Source organism: Bombus fervidus, chromosome 14 (assembly GCF_041682495.2).
Source record: "Bombus fervidus isolate BK054 chromosome 14, iyBomFerv1, whole genome shotgun sequence".
Classification (NCBI taxonomy): Eukaryota; Metazoa; Arthropoda; class Insecta; order Hymenoptera; family Apidae; genus Bombus; species Bombus fervidus.
This window is the reverse complement of record NC_091530.1, coordinates 2,525,175-2,545,419: the sequence shown is the minus strand read 5'-3', so window position 1 is coordinate 2,545,419 and position 20,245 is coordinate 2,525,175. Positions and strand designations below refer to the sequence as shown.

Genomic DNA, 20,245 nt, shown 5'->3' with positions numbered 1-20,245 from the left:
GATAAGTTTTAAATTTTAAGTTTTTCGATGGTTAGTGAGTATTTAAATTTCGGATAAGTCTTGTTGTGAATTTTTACAATATTGAAAAATTTCAAATCGCTCCAAAATTAAGATTCAAATGTCTGTCACTAATGATACGCGTTCTACACATGTAATATAATAAAAAGCTAACGATTCTTAATTCGTTTGAAATTGGCGCCATGTTAGTTACATAGACGTAGATTATAGTAAGAAACAAGGGAATTTTTTCCTAGATTGGTGGCTATAACGCCTTCCACTCGTATATCTTTCGGTCGTGTCGTGATCGGTGTCGTGATTGTTCGATGAGTATAGTCTGGTATAGTTTATGCGAGGTACTTACGAATAATCGGTGCGTCTAACGATTATCGGGGGGAAAAAATATCGGTGTCTCGTTTATCGTCGAATATTTATTCATAGAATTTTTCTTAGTTAGGGTGATTTTATCCCGATAATATTGGTCCGTGAATCCGTGTGTGCCGTAATCATGAATAAGAGGATCATCAGCGCGATACTATTCGAATATCATGAACATAGTAACAGTGTAATCTAGAAATGGAAAATTAAATTAAGGCATAACAGTGGACAAATGATTTTTATACTTCGTTAGTTTTTGTGCAAACGATCGGTTGACTGTTGTTGCGTGTTTCGAACGTGCGGCGATAATCGTTTCTGAACGCAGAGCTCAGCATGGTGATACGGTAAATAGACCATCGTTTCTGGATGCCTAGGTTAATTAAAGTTGTTTGTACATTGTGATTCCCTTACGATCCATTCGTGCTCGATATTACTTCCTTTCTTTTTCTATGTTCCAAATCGGTAGATTTTTTTCCAATGTTTTTAGTTCGCTGTTCGACCAAATAAACATTTACCTACATATATATTATTATTATTATTAGTTTTAAATGTAACTTATAGAATGCCAGCCAAATAATATTTTTCCAAAGATTGAAATCTATTGCTAGAGTTTAATATTCGTTCTTAATATTTTTTCATAGGTTACAATGTTAAGTATAATGTAAAATTAAAACGAAATTTTTTTTGTTTATTATCAATTTATGTGCCATAGACGATTGTATATAAGACGTTTATATCGTGAAAACGAAGGATAAATGAATTGGCAGATATATATTCTTCGTTTAATGAAAACATTTTATTTGAAATGACGATTGAATATACAATAAATATTTTTATATTTTACAAAAAGCGTTTTATTATTTTCTCCAAGGAAAAATATACACAAGTGTGTGTGATGGAAAATGATGGTATTAAGGATGCCTTAGCATTTATATAATGGTTGTAATACTATGTTTATGATTTATATAAAATCAAATTAGAAATACTTAAAATAAGCACAAAAATGTAAATACATTATTGAATGTTTGTATATTTCTATAGTGATATGAAATAAATTAGAAGTATTTAGATTTAAGATTTAATGACATAGAAATACTGTAATTAAATATTCCTTAAAGAAAACGATATTTAATTTATTTAAATGAGAAGCACGTATCATTTAAATAAATGTTATTTGAATAAGTATGCATGCATCAATTCTCAGTTATATTAATGTTTAATGTAATATATATACTTGTTTATATCAATGCAATTGATAGGTGCAATATTTTGATAAAAATGAATATATAGATAAGATAAAAGAATCAACTCTTTGACCAATACAATCAGATGAAATCAAGAATAACTATATCAATTAAACAGTCTCATATTGGTAATATATTTTCCTCAGAAGATATAATGTATTTTTTATTTCTTACTTGTAATATCTGCTGTTCTAATTTAAATAAATATGTTATAAGTAAATTTTAACACAAGGATATATTTTTTTATGAACAAATCTATCTTAGAAAATATCTTGGCCATACTGTATGATATATCATGTATAGGAACAGACAGTTTTTCCTACAAAGCAATATCAATGTATAATGTTACAGTTATGTGTAATTAGTAAAATAATAAATTAATGTTTGCATAATGTAATATAATATAATATAATATTCCAATATACCAATTTATTATACCAGGATAACAAATCCTTTCTCAGTTTTCTACTATTATTGGATTTTTTATCTTCTCTTAATCAAAGAAGTAACTAGATTGGTTGAAACTTTTATTAAATCTAGGAGAATGCTAAACTATACGATAGTATAGCAATTATTATTACACTGAATGTTTCTTATTGCAGATTATAATTACCAATTCACAGCATCCCATGTTGCACTTGCTCATGTTTGCTCAACTTTGCAAAGATACTTAAGACTGTCTGTCCTTATGAGTATCTTTTGAAGTACAGTGGAAGTAGTAATCTGTTAATTTTACTCAAAGGAGGATGCCAGTAACTAAACGTATTCCATGCCCTTCGCGGTAAGTAAGTGGTTTACGTATTACATACTGTAGGACAAGAAAAAACAGAGATCTACAAATAGGTGACTTATATTCTATCTTTATATTAATTTTCAAATCTTTCTTTTTGTAATTCAAATTATGTAATCCTTCTTAGGAAGGTTTTCCCCTTGTGATTTTTAAAATGAATTACAAAATACTGTTATTTCTATCATTTCAAAAATAACAGGTTTATTTTCTGAATTTTAGCACTTATGTTACTGACATCCACCTTAAAGCTATAAACTACTTATAATGTGTTAAAATATATGGAGCAATTAATTTATTTGTCCATTTTTATACATAATGACTGTATATTTTCTAACATAAAAAGTATAAGCAAATAAAAACAAAACTAGATACTTCCACACCATAAAAATGTTTTGAACCTATGAAAATATTTATAAAAACATCTATATTTAATACTAGGCTTAGAAATATCAACAGTGATACAATGTGTAAGGAACATAAACATTATATTACACTATACAATATTGTAAGAAAGAAAAAAGGCAAAGGTGGCAGAAATATTAATCATTCCTTCTTTCCTCAAATATTTCTCAATTTTAAAATAAAATTATTACTTGTAGCGTTATATCAATAACTATCATAAAAATAATGTCAGTTACTAGTTTTGCTATTAATTATTACATTACATTTATTTCAGATCTGACGGTGGTAGCAGTGAAAGTCCATTACTTGTGGAAGAAGGAGAAACAGTTGGCGCACCTCACAGTCCACGCAGCAAACATAATCACAATCATACACATGCTAATCCTCATAGGTCCCACAGTTATCGCCATGAAAAACCAAAACAGCTGATAAAATATGGAGAATTAGTTATTCTTGGGTAAGAAGCTAATTTTTGTCTCTTACATTTGAATGGAAATATTAATGTACGAAAGTATAAGATAATTAAATATTTTTTAGTTACAATGGATTCCTTCCACCGGGGGATAGAGGAAGAAGAAGAAGTAAGTTCGTTTTGTTTAAAAGACCTGTACCAAATGGCGTGAAACGCAGTAAACATTACATCGTTAAAACACCTCATAGTTCACAAGCTATTCTTAATACAAAACAACATTCGATATCGTATACTCTTTCTCGAACACAAGCCGTTATCGTGGAGTATACCGAAGATGAAGGAACTGATATGTTTCAGGTAAGTTTAATATTGTTTAATTCTTCTAAATATTGGGATATTGTCATTTACATCGATGCATTTATAAATATAGGTTGGACGTTCTTCCGAATCTCCTATTGATTTTGTTGTTATGGACACATGTGCAGGCGGTAGTGACGGTTCGAACGAAGGACGCGTTGCTCAAAGTACAATTAGCAGGTTTGCCTGTCGAATTCTCGCCGATCGATCGGATCCTAGAATCGCTAGAATATATGCTGCAGGTTTTGATAGTTCAAGAAATATCTTTTTAGGGGTAAGTTTCCTTCTATACCGTATACAAATACTGGTTTCGATGGGATTATAAGAAAAACACAAAAATTGATTGTTTCAGGAAAAAGCAACAAAGTGGCAAGAAAATCGTGAGATTGATGGGCTCACAACAAATGGCGTTTTAATAATGCATCCGCGGGGTCAGTTTTGTGGTGGTGAAGCACAGTGTGGTTTTTGGAGAGAAGTCAGCGTAGGTGGAGGAGTTTTCTCGTTAAGGGAAAGTCGAAGTGCCCAACAAAAAGGAAATGTCGTAGAAGATGAGAACAATATTCTGCAAGATGGAACTTTGATCGACCTTTGCGGTGCCACGTTACTTTGGAGATCAGCGGAAGGTCTGGCAAAGTCACCAGTAAGTGCAAATAATTTATAATCCTTACATTCGTATGAAGACTACAGATCGAAAATATAAAATATGTTTTACACAGACAAAGCATAATTTAGAAGAACTAGTTGATGCTATAAATGCCGGAAGACCACAATGCCCCGTTGGTTTAAATACATTAGTTATACCACGTAAAGCAGCTGCAGATTCAGCACAACAGCAACCATACGTCTATTTGAAATGTGGACATGTACAAGGTCTCCATGATTGGGGTCAAGAAAAAGACAAAGCCACTAGACGGTGTCCAATGTGTCTAGTAGCCGGTTCAGTAGTTAAACTTTCTATGGGAATAGAACCTGCATTTTATGTGGATTGTGGCCCGCCTACTTATGCATTTAGGCCTTGTGGACATATGGCTACAGAAAAAACTGTCAAGTTAGTATTAAGTATATTATAATACTTGTGGGTTTTCATTTGTTTAACGATATATATTTATAGTATGTAAAATTGTATCGTGTTACAGATATTGGGAAAAAGTTGCAATTCCACATGGTACAAATGGTTATATTGCAATTTGTCCGTTTTGCGCAGTCCCTCTTGAAGGAACACCAGGATACGTAAAACTGATTTTCCAAGATAATGTAGATTGAGGTTCGTTTATTGTAAGATCGTGAGTATGTGTAGAAACTATTAACTTCTTATAAAATGCAAGGACTATTGAAATTAATAAAATGTAAATAATCTTAATACGAATATATATATTGACAAAGTTCTATCTTCTTCCCACAAAAATAAATTTAAGCAAAACTTTTGTATGTACAGATAGCTCTGCAATACTTACTATGTAAATGGCTCTTAAAATAAATATCCCTTCTTAAACAGTATTAATTACATATATTTTTTATATATCGTGGAATTTCTTAATTTAATAATTTCTTAATTTAATTTTGTAGCTACTGTTTTAAAACCAAAACTTCTGTTTTCTTATATGATTTGAATTTTTCATCTGGTGAAATGTAAGGTTATGAGAAAATGCATGGTTGTAGTATTTAAATCAATAATTATTTAAACGTATATATTTTTGAACATATCTTCATTCTTTATGCTCGTATAATATTCACATAAGATTGTGTAATCATATTATAAATATGTAACATTTTCAAATATTATAGAATTACGCTTGAACTATCCATATTTACACGAAATAGTAACTAGATTTAAAGGTATAATCAATATATCAAGATCAAATAGAGTAAGTATATTAGTATATTAATATCTAATAAATTTATTCCTGTTTTTACATTGACAGGTAAATATGTTTAGTTTTACACAAAGATATTTCGAAATATTGGTGTTTTGAGTAAATTGTGACGGACAATGTATAAATCTTAGTTTGTATTATCCAGGAAAAATCTCTATTGAAAAAATGATGTTCAACAAATGCGATTCTGTTTTCTTTTTTTTTTTTTCTTTCTCTTTATACGTAATGTGCATAAGTAAGCACGTGAGAATTCATACGAGGAAAAAAATGATTGAGCATAATTAAAAATGGTAATTAGTTTTATCTTTTCCGATCATTGGACCCACTACGACGAGAACGGGATCGACGGCTACGGCTACTACTGCGTGAACGTTTCGATCTGAAACAAATCAAACAATTATCTTCAATAATCGTAACGTAAGCACTAATTATATTTTATTTGTTTACAGATTCAACTCCGTAAGAACAAAAACTTATACCATCTAGTTTTTACGCTAGAGAAATTGTTAAAAATTGTTAAATTACATGCTAGTTCTCACTCAACTGTAACCAACCTTTTTCCACGACTGCGACTTCGTGAGCGAGACTTTCTCCTATCTCTATCTCTGCGTTCGCGATCTCGATCTCTGTCACGATCACGATCACGATCGCGGTCGCGGTCGCGGTCACGGTCTCTGTCACGGTCACGATCACGATCTCGATCACGATCACGATCACGATCACGATCTCGATCTTTGTCTCTATAACCCAATCCTCCACGTCGACTGTCTCGATCTCTGTCGCGGTCATCTCTATCTCTGTCTCTGCGTCTATCTAACAACGATTCTCTTTTTTCTTTACGTCTTTCTTCCACAGTTTTTTGAAGCTCTGCCAATTTCTCACGGATCTTGATGAAGCCCAGATGTAATTTGCCACCGAAATGATCCGCTAATCGGCGATCGTTATCATGAATTCCAAGATACGCGCTGCAGACTTCGCAGACTCTTAGCTTTTGTTGTTGATAGCTGGATGCTGGCATACTGTTTCGATATTCTTGTTCAGCCTCGTTCTTCTTCTTTCGTAGCTCGTCAATCTCACCCATAAGTTTCATCGATTCTTCGACAAAGCCTTCTTCGCCAAGCTGCTCAGCTTTTGCCAATTTTTTGCCGATTTCTTCTGCGAGTACATGAACGTTATTTGCTTTCGCTGCCACTTCGGCGCTAAGCTCTTCCTGCGTTTCCGCGAGTCGTTGTTTTGCTTGTTCTGTACGACGATCGCAATCGGCGATAAAATTTTGTAAATGTTCCATAGCCTTGAAACGTACAATAAGAGAAAAAATTCAATTACAAAATAGGCTATACAGCGTAAGTAAAAGTAAATTTTCTATTCAACTTAAAAATTTGATAACAGAAAAGAATAGAACTTACATCAATGTCGTAGAAATGGTCCTTTTTCTTTTGTGCAGCTTCATAGTCAGCCCGTAAGGCCAAGTCGTGAATCTGGGGGCATTCTCCCAGGTCCATGCGCTGCGATTTACAAATCATTCGATATTAGTTTATTATTACATTCGATCCTAAGAAGCCTTATTGGATGTATTTAATATATACATATATATATATATATGTATATACACATATATATATACGCATATATACACATATAGTCCCTCCCGACTTGTTTTATGAAAGATTATATTACGACAAGAACAAGGTTTCTCAACTGGCTGTTCCGTAAATAGAAAACCGAACTGGATAAATCGATAGCCAACTAAATAATTTAAAACGCAACAACGATAGAAGTTAAAGACCCTAATTATCCAGAAAAATACGGTCCAAGGATGTTCTTTATTATTCTTTTTTTTACGAGAACTTACAAATTGTAGACAAAGTGTACAAATGTACACTTCCGGTATAGACATACGCGCTTACAAAGTAATTATATATATTTGTATATATATTTTTATCGAATAAATAAACATACTAATACATATTTATTTATTCTTATATACATACACGTATATACGCTTACATTCAATCGATATTATCATTATTTATTTTTTTGATTCACAGAAATTTTAAAGTAAAAATGCAGTTCAATTTACAGATAAATATTTTGTTATGTTCACTTACAGAGTGGCAACACCTCTCCGCCTGACACGACAATGCGATGGCAATGAAGCTACAATCAGCACACACCTTAAGTTCATATGTTCAATGGTCTATGAAACAACTTACAACCTAATAGGTTTATTATACTATTTACGGTAGAACACGAAATTGCGATATGTGAATCAATTCTAGACGATTTAGAAAACGAGTTCAATACGTACATCCAATGCTGAAGAAAATTTTTCTAACAAAACTGCCGTGCTGTATAGTTTCCCCTAAATAAATGACTCTCTCCCTCTCGCTCACTGTTCATGCCACTTTTCACTCTCTTTTTTTCTCACCGATGACTTTATTATCTTGCAAATTGCCAAAATAAATGTTTGATCATTAACAATTAATGCACCATTTTCCCTTTGATTTTAGTATCTCATTTTATTACTGTTATTGTCGTTTTCAAATAAAACGGAGATTTAAAGTTAACTGCGTATGTATATCAACCGAAAGGTGCGCGTTACGATAGTACGCATTAAAATTAGTTTTGATAATAGTTTGATTGTACATAAATCTCCCTAATGGTACATACGTTTGAAATGAATAAATGAAAAGAAGAGTTATAGTATATCTGATGTCAAACATCACAAGACTAACATACAATGAAATCTCGATCGAACATTTCTCTAAATAACTTTTACGTAAATCTTTAAATTAATCGTTTATAAAAAAAACAATAATATTCTTTTCTTCGTAGAAAAGAAAAATCAATATTATAATATGTTTCACAAATCGAATAATTAATCGATAAATATTTCGAATAACATAGTGAATTTTCATAAAACGGCCAATCGAAGTTTCATTGCATTTTAAATTGATTGAAAATTTATTAAAAGAAAAAAAAAAAAAAAACATTTACAATTCCGAGACTCGAATTCGTAAAAAATTTAGTGTTCTTGGCAATTCGCATCCATTTTTATTTTTTTCCTTTCCTTTTAAAAATCTTTTTCTTTCTTTTTACTTACAGATCACTGCTTCATTTCCTGAACCCACTATATCTCCGAGGATGAATACGATTTTCACACATACTTTCAAAGTAAACTTGATTTCTACCTGCCGTAAACGGCATTATTAGTAAGAAGCGACAATAAGACATCGTCTCATGAGAATCAGCATGGCGCTACTCACCAACTTTACACTGGCCTTTTGGGGTCTCGGAATTAATATTCGACACTCAGCCTCGCCACCGTTGACCGGTAGAGGGGCTGAGGTAACCGCCCGCCTTTATGTATCATTAATCAAATTAATATACCTAGTACTTGAATTATGTTAAAGAGATAATCAAATTGTAGAATTGTAATACGTACGTCCTCTTCGCTTTTTCAGTACTTACAGTAACGCGCATGTGAGAGCGACAAGTACAACACGACATATGAGCGGACAATACTCGCAACAATATTGTACAATGGATCTGATTGGAATTGCTTTTTCCAGAGACTCTGGAAATAGAACTGTAGGTACATTGACATTAGTGAACTTGTATATTCATCATTCTCGCGAGTATTTGCCAGAAGTATTTCGTATTTTTTTCTTTCTTAACAATTTCATTCATATAATACTCTTTTTTGTATTTTCAAATCAGTCTTTAAATACTTCGTTTTATTTATTGTTATTTTTTGTATCTTACGTAGCTATTTTTAATTTTACCGTAATAAACCTGAGCGTAAGACATATACAAGGGTGCTTGCTAACTGCGATAAGAGACGCCACCCTAAGCACCGAATGCTAGGTTGTAAGTCTCCTTTTATCATCCCTCAACATGCTACAGTACTTTTCAGCGGTTCAATTTCTTAAACACAAAATAAAATATACTTTTTTCCTTTTTATTTTTAGATCGAATTATTTAACAAAATAAAAAAAAAAAAACAAATATGAATTAAAAAGAAATTCAATCATTTCCAGCCAAATGATACTATAGACTATAAGCATTTAATATATATGCTTTATATAAAACGCATTTTTTACATTTTAGTGAGAAAGAATTTTTAAAATGGGTAAAAGTTTCTATAAAGTTTTCTATAAAGAAATGTGATATTATGATATACCAGTTACTAAAAACATTTTCAATGTCACTTTAAAAAATGTGCAATCTATTCGAATCATCACATAAATGCAGTTTATTTGTTAAGATTTTATTTTTCTAAAAAAATTCGCATGAATATTTAATACATGAAAAAATATTCATAATGTCGCCTTATTGCAAGTAGTTGGGCGCATATAGAATCGAAAAAAGCTGAATTTTTAATTTTTCTTTTAACAAACACCCTTTAGACCAATTCGCACAAGATGACAAAGAAATGCGCGAAGCAGTACTAATATGATCGGTATTACGCTTGTCGTACGGATAATCATGTTCTCACTGTAACTGTAGACGTCATACGTTCGCGATTTCCTGCATGTAGATACGTTCCGCGATTATACGGGGCCACTAGACTAAATGTCGTTTTAATTTCTAAGTTTCATGAAGAAAAGAAGTAAAATGAATTTAAAAACTTTTAGAGTATTCTTAATATTATTTTGAGCAAATACTAATTTTTATTTACAATTAAAAATACTATATTACATCATGACATGATATTTCATATATTGATAAAATTAATAAAATTGATAAAAAGTAGATTGTCGATGATTTCAACCATAAATATTCCAAACTAGATATTAAAAGTTCTGCATCTCACTTCTTTCCTTTTCTGGGGAATCTGAAAGGCTTCTCCTTATTTATCATAAGTTGCTGCCCCGTGTTGCACTTCAACGCCTATCTGGTGTGAATTGATCGGAATCAATTCTCCGAGTGTATCACACAAATGTTATCCTATTATTTGTATGCCATAAGATTGACTTGTGTTGTTCAATTATTTGATATAATGTGTAAAATCGATCCGACCAATTGGCACAGATTAAAAATGGTATGATTCACAATATATGTACTTTGAATGATTTTTTTATGATATTCAAAACTATATAAAAACTACCATATGATAATATATGAAGAGAGATTTGTCAATGAAAATATATGTTGAATATAAAACAGTTTAATATATTATTAAAATAAGAAACGCTTCACTTTTTTCAATTGTCTAAATAAGATAAGTAACCGTTCATCATTGAAAAACTTGACATAATGTGTACATAAAACTTAATTATGATAAATAATATCAATATTAAAAATTATTATAGTTACACGATCCAAAATATATGCAAATATTAGATATAAATATGGATATAACATATATTATTTTGATGATTCAAATGAAATGAAATAAATAATGCATAGGAGCAATGAAATGATTTATAATATTTGATTATATCAATATTGAATAGTGAATATTGAAAATATAGAACTCATTTATGTGTACACATGTATGCATGTCTATGGTATATATAATTGCTTATAATGCATTAAATATATGAAACATTATGTTTTGTGCTCTTATAATAATAACTACCATGTTTTACTTGAACATCTTATAGCAAAATATAAATGTTTGCTTAATTATATAAAGCTACAATTTTGCTATAGCTTTTCTTTAGTAAACTTTTTTTATTCAAGTTAAATGTAATATTAACTCTAAATGGTAGCACTATTAAAGTTTTATATAAGAAATATACAGTTTTTCTTATAATTTATATATTGTCATTGACATTATATATGTTATCATTTATATCATACTAAAAACACATCTTATATGAATCATAACTCATATAAAACACATACCTAATGCTATTATAAGTTACAGGTATGCAAATTAAATGATATTAATGTAACAACTGCATCTGTAATCATCTTTGTTATGTATTACTTTCACTTTATATCAATATAAGAAAAAAAAGCAAATGTTCTTTATACATTGAAAATATATATAATTTAATCGTTGAATTTTTATAGCTTTTGAAAATTATATTAAAGCAATGTTACATGTGAGTGTTGAAAATATATTAATGTTTTACAATGTATAAAAAAGAAGCTCAAAAGGAAGGCAAATGAGTTTATTAATAAAGTGAAAGCAATTAAATCATGTAATCAGAAGACACTGAAAAAATACAAATATAATGATGAAATAACTAACTGTGACATCAATATATACCGATGTCTGATTGCTTTCATATTAATGCAAAGACGTATCAAAAGAGAGATACGATAATGCTCTATTGTAGAGCAGAAGTGCCAATGGTATGTCATCGATATTCAATATGTAATAATTCAAGTAAACTCACTGTTGATGATAGGATTTCGTGTGGGCAGCATGCCAGCAAAAAGCTCTTGCAGACCTTTGGATCGGAGTATTTCACTTGAAATTTGTTATTTTCTCCTAAAATAGTGATATATTTGTTAGTAATCAAGTCTCATAAACAGATGAGTGTACATGTAATGGTAAAAGGTGTAAGCCACCATCTTGTATTTTTGTACGAGATTTCAGATAATTGTAAATAATAGTGTTATACGAAGGATAGTCAAATTCCATTTCTGAATCAATAATACGTACCATTTCGTCCAGTTCCCATTAACTGATCAAGCATAGCACGCATTTGATCATGAGCAGTCATTTTTTATGAAAGTACAATATCTAAAATGCACTGTCAAAAATGGGGGAGAGCAATCAGCCACGCCGCCAGCCTTCGAGATTCGAGTTATTGTCCAACTCGTACTTATCGATCAGAATATCGTACGAACACTACTAATCGTGTACGTGTGATTCGCACAGGTCGTTCTAGACAATATATAAAACTTCCGAGCATAAGTCAGTAACCAATAACGTTTCAGATCTTATATTCACATTCAGAAACTGTATTTGATTGGTAGTCCCGTTAATAACAATTCCATAATTTAGCCATCGATTTAATATATAATAAAAGTAAGACAATATACGGAGTTGTTAATATTTGATATAAACCTTTTTAAAATTATCTATATTTTCTACATTTCCAATGTCTTTCTGAAATATTTCTCTATATGGCTTTAAGTTGGTAATAGATCAACAAATTTTCCGAATTTCCTTAAAAAAAAATACACTTAATAATCCACAATTATAAAAAGCTATATAAATAAACGAACAGTATAAATTATAAAGAAAAATATTACCAAATTTAGAAAAAATTCACGTCTGATATACCTTAAATTCTAGATAAAATACGAAAATATAATAAAAAAAAAATATGATACGGAAGATGCAATTATATATAAAGTTGCGTCGGCGCAAGAGAAACGCATTTCATTAGCCTCCGGAACGAACATCTATGGTCATTGTAAATCTAGGGAGTTCAATTAACTGCTATACATATATTCAGTGCACTAGTAACCCTACTGCGCGTGTGTAAAACGCGCCGGGGGTGGTTAGTCGATGGTTCAGTCTACGAACGTGAAAAATTGCTATTTCAATCAAGATCCGGTTATATTGTTTGTGTGATTTGTATAAGAAGAAGCGAGATCGCACACTATATTCTTTTCACTGATAATTTTTCGAATAACGACGTTAGAATAGACGACAAGCACGATAAAACTGATTTGCGGAACTGCAGCGTACAATACGCACGCGGTGTCTAAAAATGGCGAAGGTGTTTCGCGCGGTGACAGTATCGACTTTGTCAAACAATGGACAGTCAACAGCAAAATTTAACAAGCCGGTCACGCTTAATATCAATTATGATCCACAAGGTCTCAGTGTTGAGTTCCTTGCAGGTACTGGTTCACTGATAAATAATCAATTATAAATTATGTTAGCGTCGTTATAAAGTAGACAACATAACCATACTTAAATGATCGTATATAGTCCCTTTTTTTTTTTAATTAAAACTTAATGACTACTACTAATATACGTCATAATCATCGAATTTTTCTTAAAGACTTTTCTAATTTATCATACAAAAAGATTGACAAAATATAGGATACTTATCTTTCGTTAAGTATCCGTTTAATTCAATAGAATTTGTATTTACGATGTGATTGTTCTGCTACATAAATATAATTTTCATTTATATTAAATGATAATAAATAGATTTCAATAGTCTCTTTTTTAAACATTTGAAATATTTAAAATATTGTGTTTCCATTATTTTCTGAGAGAGACAAGGTGCATACTTGATAATCTCTTTGTATTCGTTTGATGTTTTTAAATATCCCCTTTTAATTATTATCAATTAATGAGTTTATTTTATTGTAGGAAATTTTTTATATAAAAGGAGAATATTGATAATAAAAATTGCAGATGATTGTAAGTTATTTTATGAATGTGAAAGGCAACTTTTTATGTTCTTTTTATTGTTTCATAATAGGAGAATCAACTGGTAGAGATAAAACAACACTATTGGAATTTCCAGTAACTCCTAGTACAGAATGTTCTAGAGTTTCATCTAGAAGTTATGTATTCACACTTGATACTGATAGCTTACTTATAACATTCGTCAGTGAAACCGGTGAGCTAACAAATAGTCATAATTTAAATTGTATTGTTTAATTTAATTTCTTATATCACACTAAAGATGGTATGTTTTCCTAGATTTTAGAAATTTTCATTCACAAATATTGAAATTAAAGAATGGCAAAGGTGTTTCTGCGTTTAATGAAAGGACTGAAGAATCATCAGCTATGCAATATTTTCAATTTTATGGTTACCTATCTCAGCAACAAAATATGATGCAAGATTACATTAGGACTAGTACATACCAGCGAGCAATCCTGGGAAATCTGTCTGATTTTAAAGATAAAGTTGTGTTAGATGTAGGTGCAGGTTCTGGAATATTATCATTTTTTGCAGTACAAGCTGGTGCAAAAAAAGTATATGCAGTAGAAGCAAGTAATATGGCAAATCATGCAGAACTGTTAGTTGCTGCTAATAATTTGTCAGACAAGATTATTGTCATTGCTGGTAAAATAGAAGAAATTGATTTACCAGAAAGAGTAGACTGCATAGTGAGTGAACCCATGGGTTATATGTTATACAATGAAAGAATGCTTGAAACGTATCTTCATGCAAAAAAGTGGTTAGTTCCAGGTAAATGTCATTTAACTGTTCTCTTGTTCCAATCTATTTTCAATAATTGTTATAGTAGAAATAATAAAATAATCATTTCACAGGTGGAAGAATGTTCCCCTCTCGAGGTGATCTTCACATTGCACCTTTTTCCGATGAAAATCTTTATATGGAGCAATTTAATAAAGCTAACTTTTGGTACCAAACATGTTTTCATGGTGTAGATCTCTCAGCGATGCGAAATAATGCGATCAAAGAATACTTTAGACAGCCAATAGTTGATACCTTTGATATAAGAATTTGTATGGCTAAATCTATCAGACACATTGTAGATTTTCAAACTGCTAATGAGACTGATTTACATAAAATAGGTGAATTTGTAGATCATGTATGATTTTTGCAATCAAAGTATTTAACAGTCAACATATTATATCATTTTATATATTGTTTAGAAATTGATGTGGATTTTCACATATTGGAAAGTGGTACTTGTCATGGTCTCGCATTTTGGTTTGATGTTGCATTTATTGGATCAACGCAACAGGTTTGGTTAAGCACAGCTCCCACAGAACCTCTTACTCATTGGTATCAAGTTCGTTGTCTTTTGGAAAATCCTTTGTTTTGTAAAAGCGGTCAACTGTTGTCTGGGAAAGTCATTCTTATTGCGAATAAAAGGTGAAATAATATAATTATAATGATGGCCTTTAAAGTTTGAGAATGTTCTTTTTAATATAGAATGTATGCGTAATTTCGTATAAAACTATGTTTCAGACAATCGTACGACGTAACAATAGAACTGAAACTAGAAGGGACGAATATGGAAAGTAGTAGTAATACTTTAGATTTGAAAAATCCGTACTTCAGATACACAGGAGCAGCTGCACAACCTCCACCTGGTTTAAATAATACGTCTCCTAGCGAGTCCTATTGGACTACTTTAGATGCACAAGGTGCCAGACAAGCGGTAAACATGGTTAATGGAATGTCTGTGAATGGTTTAGGCGAAGTTTCTATGGATGCGACCGCGGCAGTAAATCCCAGTAATTTGCTTGCAATAGGTAAACAAAAAAAAAAAAAAAATGATTGTAAAAATGGCTTTTTATTTTAAGAACATAATATAATTGTTATTTGTGTGATTGTAATCTAGGAGGCCAACCAAATATTCATCCCGGTTCGATTTCGAGTACAGGGCGGGGACGAGTGGGGGGTACAGCGACGAGTACACAAGCAGCACAGTTAATAGGTGGTGGAATCACTCCAAATATGTTTACATCTCCCGCTACGGTAAGTGTAAAAGTATGTGAAGTAGATTTCGAGCGAGCTACTGCCAAAATGTGGTACTAAGTGTACTAAGACATTTATATGCTCCGTACTCATATTCAATATGTGTAAACATCTGCACCGAACAATAGCTCGCTAAATACTCGATTTATAAATCTAAAGCAAAAGGATACTAAAGTGTACGCCTGCCTGCGTGTCTTTCGCGCTACAGCTTGGTGTTAATTTCCAGCAATCGCTGGTCCTTGGCAATACTTCACATTATCCAGTGAATCCCAGCTTGATGATTGGAGATTATGTGACACCTGGTAATGGCATATCATCTCAAACGTATCGACAATGATCAATGGCTAAATCATTTTGCACCGAATATTCTCATTCGGCAAAACAATTAAGTGATCGCCATAGCTCTAGCAGTAGCGGAGATATCAGCAACAACAATAAACAGAGCCGCAAGTTGGTGTTTAGTTCTCCAGCAAGCAAATTACGACTCTCATCTGCTGTTCGTATCTTAAACGCGGTTAACTTGGCCAATCTTAATACGAACGTTGGTCACGTTAGTGGCAGCAGCAGCAACAACTTCGCTTACTTCAATAAAGTCATCATTGGTTCTGGTTTTGGATTTGGATGGAGCGTTAGAAGAAATAAGTCACAATGGGAAGCACGTTGGAGGAGAGTGCGAACCGTCCTCTCGTAGTTGTCATTAATTTCCAATTAGCCTTTATTTAATTGAAATCCCTTGAAGGTTTGATCTTCCAGATCGAGAAGTGCATGCTTGCCAAATGTACCCAAGAAAATAATATTTTTTAACGACAATACAGTTTACTAAAGCGTAATGTTCCACGCGACAACTATTTTACGGGATCCTGATACAACATCGATTGTACATCAAAATCAAATTAACGAAAGCAACGGGAGTAATCTTTGCTAGTTGCAATCTTTTCCCCCCCATTTCCTTCGATGTACACTTTTTCAAAAAGGTTTCAGTATCGGATTAACCGTGCATCTAACGATTAAAACTCTACTGTGTATACAGGTTTGATTGAGTTTCGATCTTAAGCGATTTTTACACAATGTTTAGGTATATATAGCGTAATAACGTTCCGAATATTTCGAAAAGTGCAAAAAGCAATAATTCGTTAGGGATACGATATGGAGCACTCTGTGGCATTGCCTGTTATTTATATCGATTTTATTTTCGAAGTGGTTATATTCAATGAATCCTTCTTATACTTTTCCTCTATTGAAAACGAAAAAAAAAGGAAAAAAATATATCGAATATGAAAAATTCCGTATGGTTACGTCCACCATAATTTCATTTAATTTCTGAACTGTTATTTTTTATTTTTTAGTACGTAATACTTTCGTTAATTATTTATAACTTAGAAAAGAACAGAGAAATTGTATATAATTAATTACGTAAATCGATCGACCCGATGATATAATTTTCACTAACAATAAGAGAAAGAAGAACATATTCCAATAAAATGACGATAAATTATGTTGCGATTCGTATGTAGCTGATTTACTGTATTGTATTATTGCAATGTACAGATACTAGAATAGCATGTATAGGCACAATTTCAAATTTGTGACATTTGTATTACATATCGGCCTTCGGTCAATAGGATTAATTCTATACTTTTAGTGTACTTCTATTATAGTAGAATTCTACGTATGTCGTCCCCATATGTCTCATATTGATTACTCATTTCATTGAGTAGCTAAATTTTCCTTTGTTGTAAATTGGAAAGAAGTGGATTTTGTTGTTTTAGTAAAATATGACTTATAATATTCTAATATTCATAAATTTATGAAATAATAATTATATAAACAATAACGAAACAAAATCTTGTTTATTTAAATAGGTTTATTTTTCTTTTACTTGTTTCTCAGTATACCTATTTTGTCTATTTCTATAAAAAGCATACATTAAACAAGATCCATTTGTTTCATTTTTCAATCTTAACAAATTTTGTTACGCGGTATATAATAAAAGTAGGGAAACATTTTTTTTATAGTCTCGAAGTGACGAACGACTTATTTAATTGAATGAGTAAAGATATATTTCTAAATTAAAGATTCAGATAATCTTCTGATAATAAGGTATCTTTGTGATATTTGTAGAAATGGAATAATCACGCGTAGTGATGTCAATGCGATTTTTACATTTTTCTTTGCTACAGTTTAATGATGCAGAGTTATAAAATCTTTCGTTTTTATTTTTAACAAAACCTGAAGAACATATAAACATGTATAAAAAGTATTATATTTTTTTAGGTTCTTGTTATTTTTTACATATTTCTGTATTCATTGTCACAGTTTCATTTTATATATTTTGGTGATCCTAAATTGTATTATTCGAAGATTATCTATTCATAATATAATTGTACATATGATACTCTTAATTTTTACAAATTGATTATATTCAGATCTCGGTAATAACGCTTAAGTCTCATTAGTTCCTAAGGAGTGCTCTTTAGTTGCTATTTGCACAAACTTGCTTTTCATTTTAAGATATTTGTTTTTGCTTTTAATATATCAGTCCTATATATCTTGGAAAGTACTTTCAAACTTAATGTACCAGTTAGGTATACGTTGCTCTCACAAAGAAGAGAATCGTTTGGTTTAAGACCAACTTATGGTCTTGCAGATTAAATTTTTCGGATTTGATGTGTATGATATAAATGTTTATTTTAACGCTTATTTTACTGATTTATTGTCACTCTTACAAAGGGTTTCCCTTATTGACGATATAATGCTAGATGTGTAAATAATTTGCTAGTATTCTTTGATGTTTGTTTAAGGAGTGGTTGTAGTTGTACGTAACGGAGCATATAATTTTTTTAGTGTATGTATTTAATATTTGAGATCACATTGACTGCAGGCATTCCACAAGTGCTGATAACATTATACAATTCGTTACTCTATATAAAACATGAACATGCCTCTTCCAATCTCGTTCTTTCTCTATTTCTCTTTCACTCTTTCTCTTTCAGAGAAAAAAACAAAAAAAAGTTGGAAACATTAAAAGCAATATTTAGAATCGAACGCGTACAAAAGTATTAGTTACCGTGTGTTTTAAGTTTCAATAGGAGAGACAAAAGATTGAGTAAAACTAAGCATATACCTTTTTTGATATTTTTCTAGATATTGCTTTCAGTGTTAGCGCGTGTACTTTCAAGCGTATGTTCTTTCTTTTTTTTTTCCTTTGCCGTCTTTTTTCTCTTTTTTTATTATTCCATTTTAGAAAATTTTTAACGACTGAAAGATACAAAATATCTCAGGTAGCCAAGTAAGTTTGAAGGATACTGTTTTTATACATTTTCTGCCACTTTTCAATTGTGCGCTCGAATTTCGGAAAATTATGGTTACGTGTGGAAGAGAAAAAAGAATAAGTTCTTCCCATTTACTCTTCATAATATTGAGCTTAATTAATTGCTTTCATCTAGATACGAAATATTTGCAAGTAAAGAAAATGTACACGTATTAGTTTGGATAGCAATGACAAAATGTTTGCGTACTACAAAAGATTTATTACTCAATAATGTCATTTCTGATATTGTTTTCTAATTCTCTTGTAATGTGTGATAAATGAAGAGTTATTAGGTGGTGTAGAAAGTATTAAGTATTAATCGATTTGCACCAGGAAGTATAGTTTTAAAATTTGACATAAATTATTTGTTTTAATTAATCCATAATTTATAAGGCATTAAATTTTATAGATTGACATTCAGTGACATTATAAAATTATATTTGTTAAATATTTCCTGTTGCTAATGGATTAAACATTTTTCCATTTTCTTTTGAGTGGCCAAACCGAAGAGTGATTTATTTAATTATAAAAATTTTGTAACTCGGTTTCGATCCTTTTTTCTATATTAAAATTTTTTACAATAACCGAAACACCCTGATTTCAATATTATTGCGAAGTATTTATCTCATAATTAATCGAAATTTTTTATCCATTCCAGATATCGAAATCTTAAAGTACATGTATCGAAATTTTCATTCTCGGATATCAGAAAAATGGCTTTTTAAATTATATTTAAATTATAGGCTTAATTTAAAGACACGTAAATTATCATTATTCATTTAGAATTTATTATAATTAGATAAGAATAGGTAATTGTACATAAGCTCAAAGGTGACATAAGTTTTTGTTCCACAAGCGATTGTTTTAAACATATAACTTATAATCCACATTATGCTTTGTTTACCGTAAACTGATTAAGCAAACGAAAAGAGAAGTAAAAAGAGATTGATAAGTATGCACACTTTTTACTTAAGAAATTAGACGACAGTAGAATTCCAATAAAAATGAAATGCTCAGCTTTGTACAGTGCATACATATAAATTCGTGTATGCATACACACTCGTGATATATACAGTTTGCCTATGTCTTTT

At 30.9% G+C, this 20,245-nt stretch overlaps 3 protein-coding genes across 11 annotated transcripts; 2 read left to right on the top strand and 1 right to left on the bottom strand.

The window, feature by feature from the left end:
• Window positions 1-271: 271 nt before the first annotated feature.
• Pli (E3 ubiquitin-protein ligase pellino) lies at window positions 272-10,622 on the top strand. 2 transcript variants are annotated; one of them, XM_072016361.1, is made up of 9 exons: window positions 272-719; window positions 2,222-2,400; window positions 3,086-3,268; window positions 3,349-3,580; window positions 3,654-3,854; window positions 3,933-4,220; window positions 4,297-4,628; window positions 4,717-4,844; window positions 8,560-10,622. In XM_072016361.1, exons 2-8 carry the CDS (start codon window positions 2,366-2,368, stop codon window positions 4,841-4,843), a joined length of 1,398 nt encoding a protein of 465 aa, XP_071872462.1. In that variant the 5' UTR covers window positions 272-719; window positions 2,222-2,365; the 3' UTR covers window position 4,844; window positions 8,560-10,622. The 2 variants fall into 2 exon arrangements, with proteins under 2 accessions (XP_071872462.1, XP_071872463.1); XM_072016362.1 differs by lacking the exons at window positions 2,222-2,400; window positions 8,560-10,622 and having other exon boundaries at window positions 274-719; window positions 4,717-5,077.
• On the bottom strand, window positions 5,234-12,290 carry LOC139994073 (putative RNA-binding protein Alsin2). 6 transcript variants are annotated; one of them, XM_072016371.1, is made up of 6 exons: window positions 8,721-8,778; window positions 8,558-8,641; window positions 7,563-7,611; window positions 6,861-6,959; window positions 6,009-6,745; window positions 5,234-5,833 (listed from the first exon to the last, which is right to left on the bottom strand). In XM_072016371.1, exons 4-6 carry the CDS (start codon window positions 6,954-6,956, stop codon window positions 5,755-5,757), a joined length of 912 nt encoding a protein of 303 aa, XP_071872472.1. In that variant the 5' UTR covers window positions 6,957-6,959; window positions 7,563-7,611; window positions 8,558-8,641; window positions 8,721-8,778; the 3' UTR covers window positions 5,234-5,754. The 6 variants fall into 6 exon arrangements, with proteins under 6 accessions (XP_071872472.1, XP_071872470.1, XP_071872469.1 ...); XM_072016369.1 differs by lacking the exon at window positions 8,721-8,778 and adding an exon at window positions 7,763-7,897 and having other exon boundaries at window positions 8,558-8,645; XM_072016368.1 differs by lacking the exons at window positions 7,563-7,611; window positions 8,558-8,641; window positions 8,721-8,778 and adding exons at window positions 11,808-11,902; window positions 12,077-12,290.
• A 587-nt stretch (window positions 12,291-12,877) lies between these two features.
• Art4 (arginine methyltransferase 4) lies at window positions 12,878-20,009 on the top strand. Of its 3 annotated transcripts, none has more exons than XM_072016356.1 (8): window positions 12,878-13,269; window positions 13,863-14,003; window positions 14,087-14,581; window positions 14,665-14,931; window positions 15,013-15,235; window positions 15,332-15,618; window positions 15,708-15,844; window positions 19,813-20,009. In XM_072016356.1, the coding sequence occupies exons 1-8, from the start codon at window positions 13,137-13,139 to the stop codon at window positions 19,825-19,827; spliced, it is 1,698 nt and encodes a 565-aa protein (XP_071872457.1). In that variant the 5' UTR covers window positions 12,878-13,136; the 3' UTR covers window positions 19,828-20,009. The 3 variants fall into 3 exon arrangements, with proteins under 3 accessions (XP_071872457.1, XP_071872455.1, XP_071872456.1); XM_072016354.1 differs by lacking the exon at window positions 19,813-20,009 and adding an exon at window positions 16,053-19,744; XM_072016355.1 differs by lacking the exon at window positions 19,813-20,009 and adding an exon at window positions 16,071-19,744 and having other exon boundaries at window positions 12,879-13,269.
• Window positions 20,010-20,245: the final 236 nt, after the last annotated feature.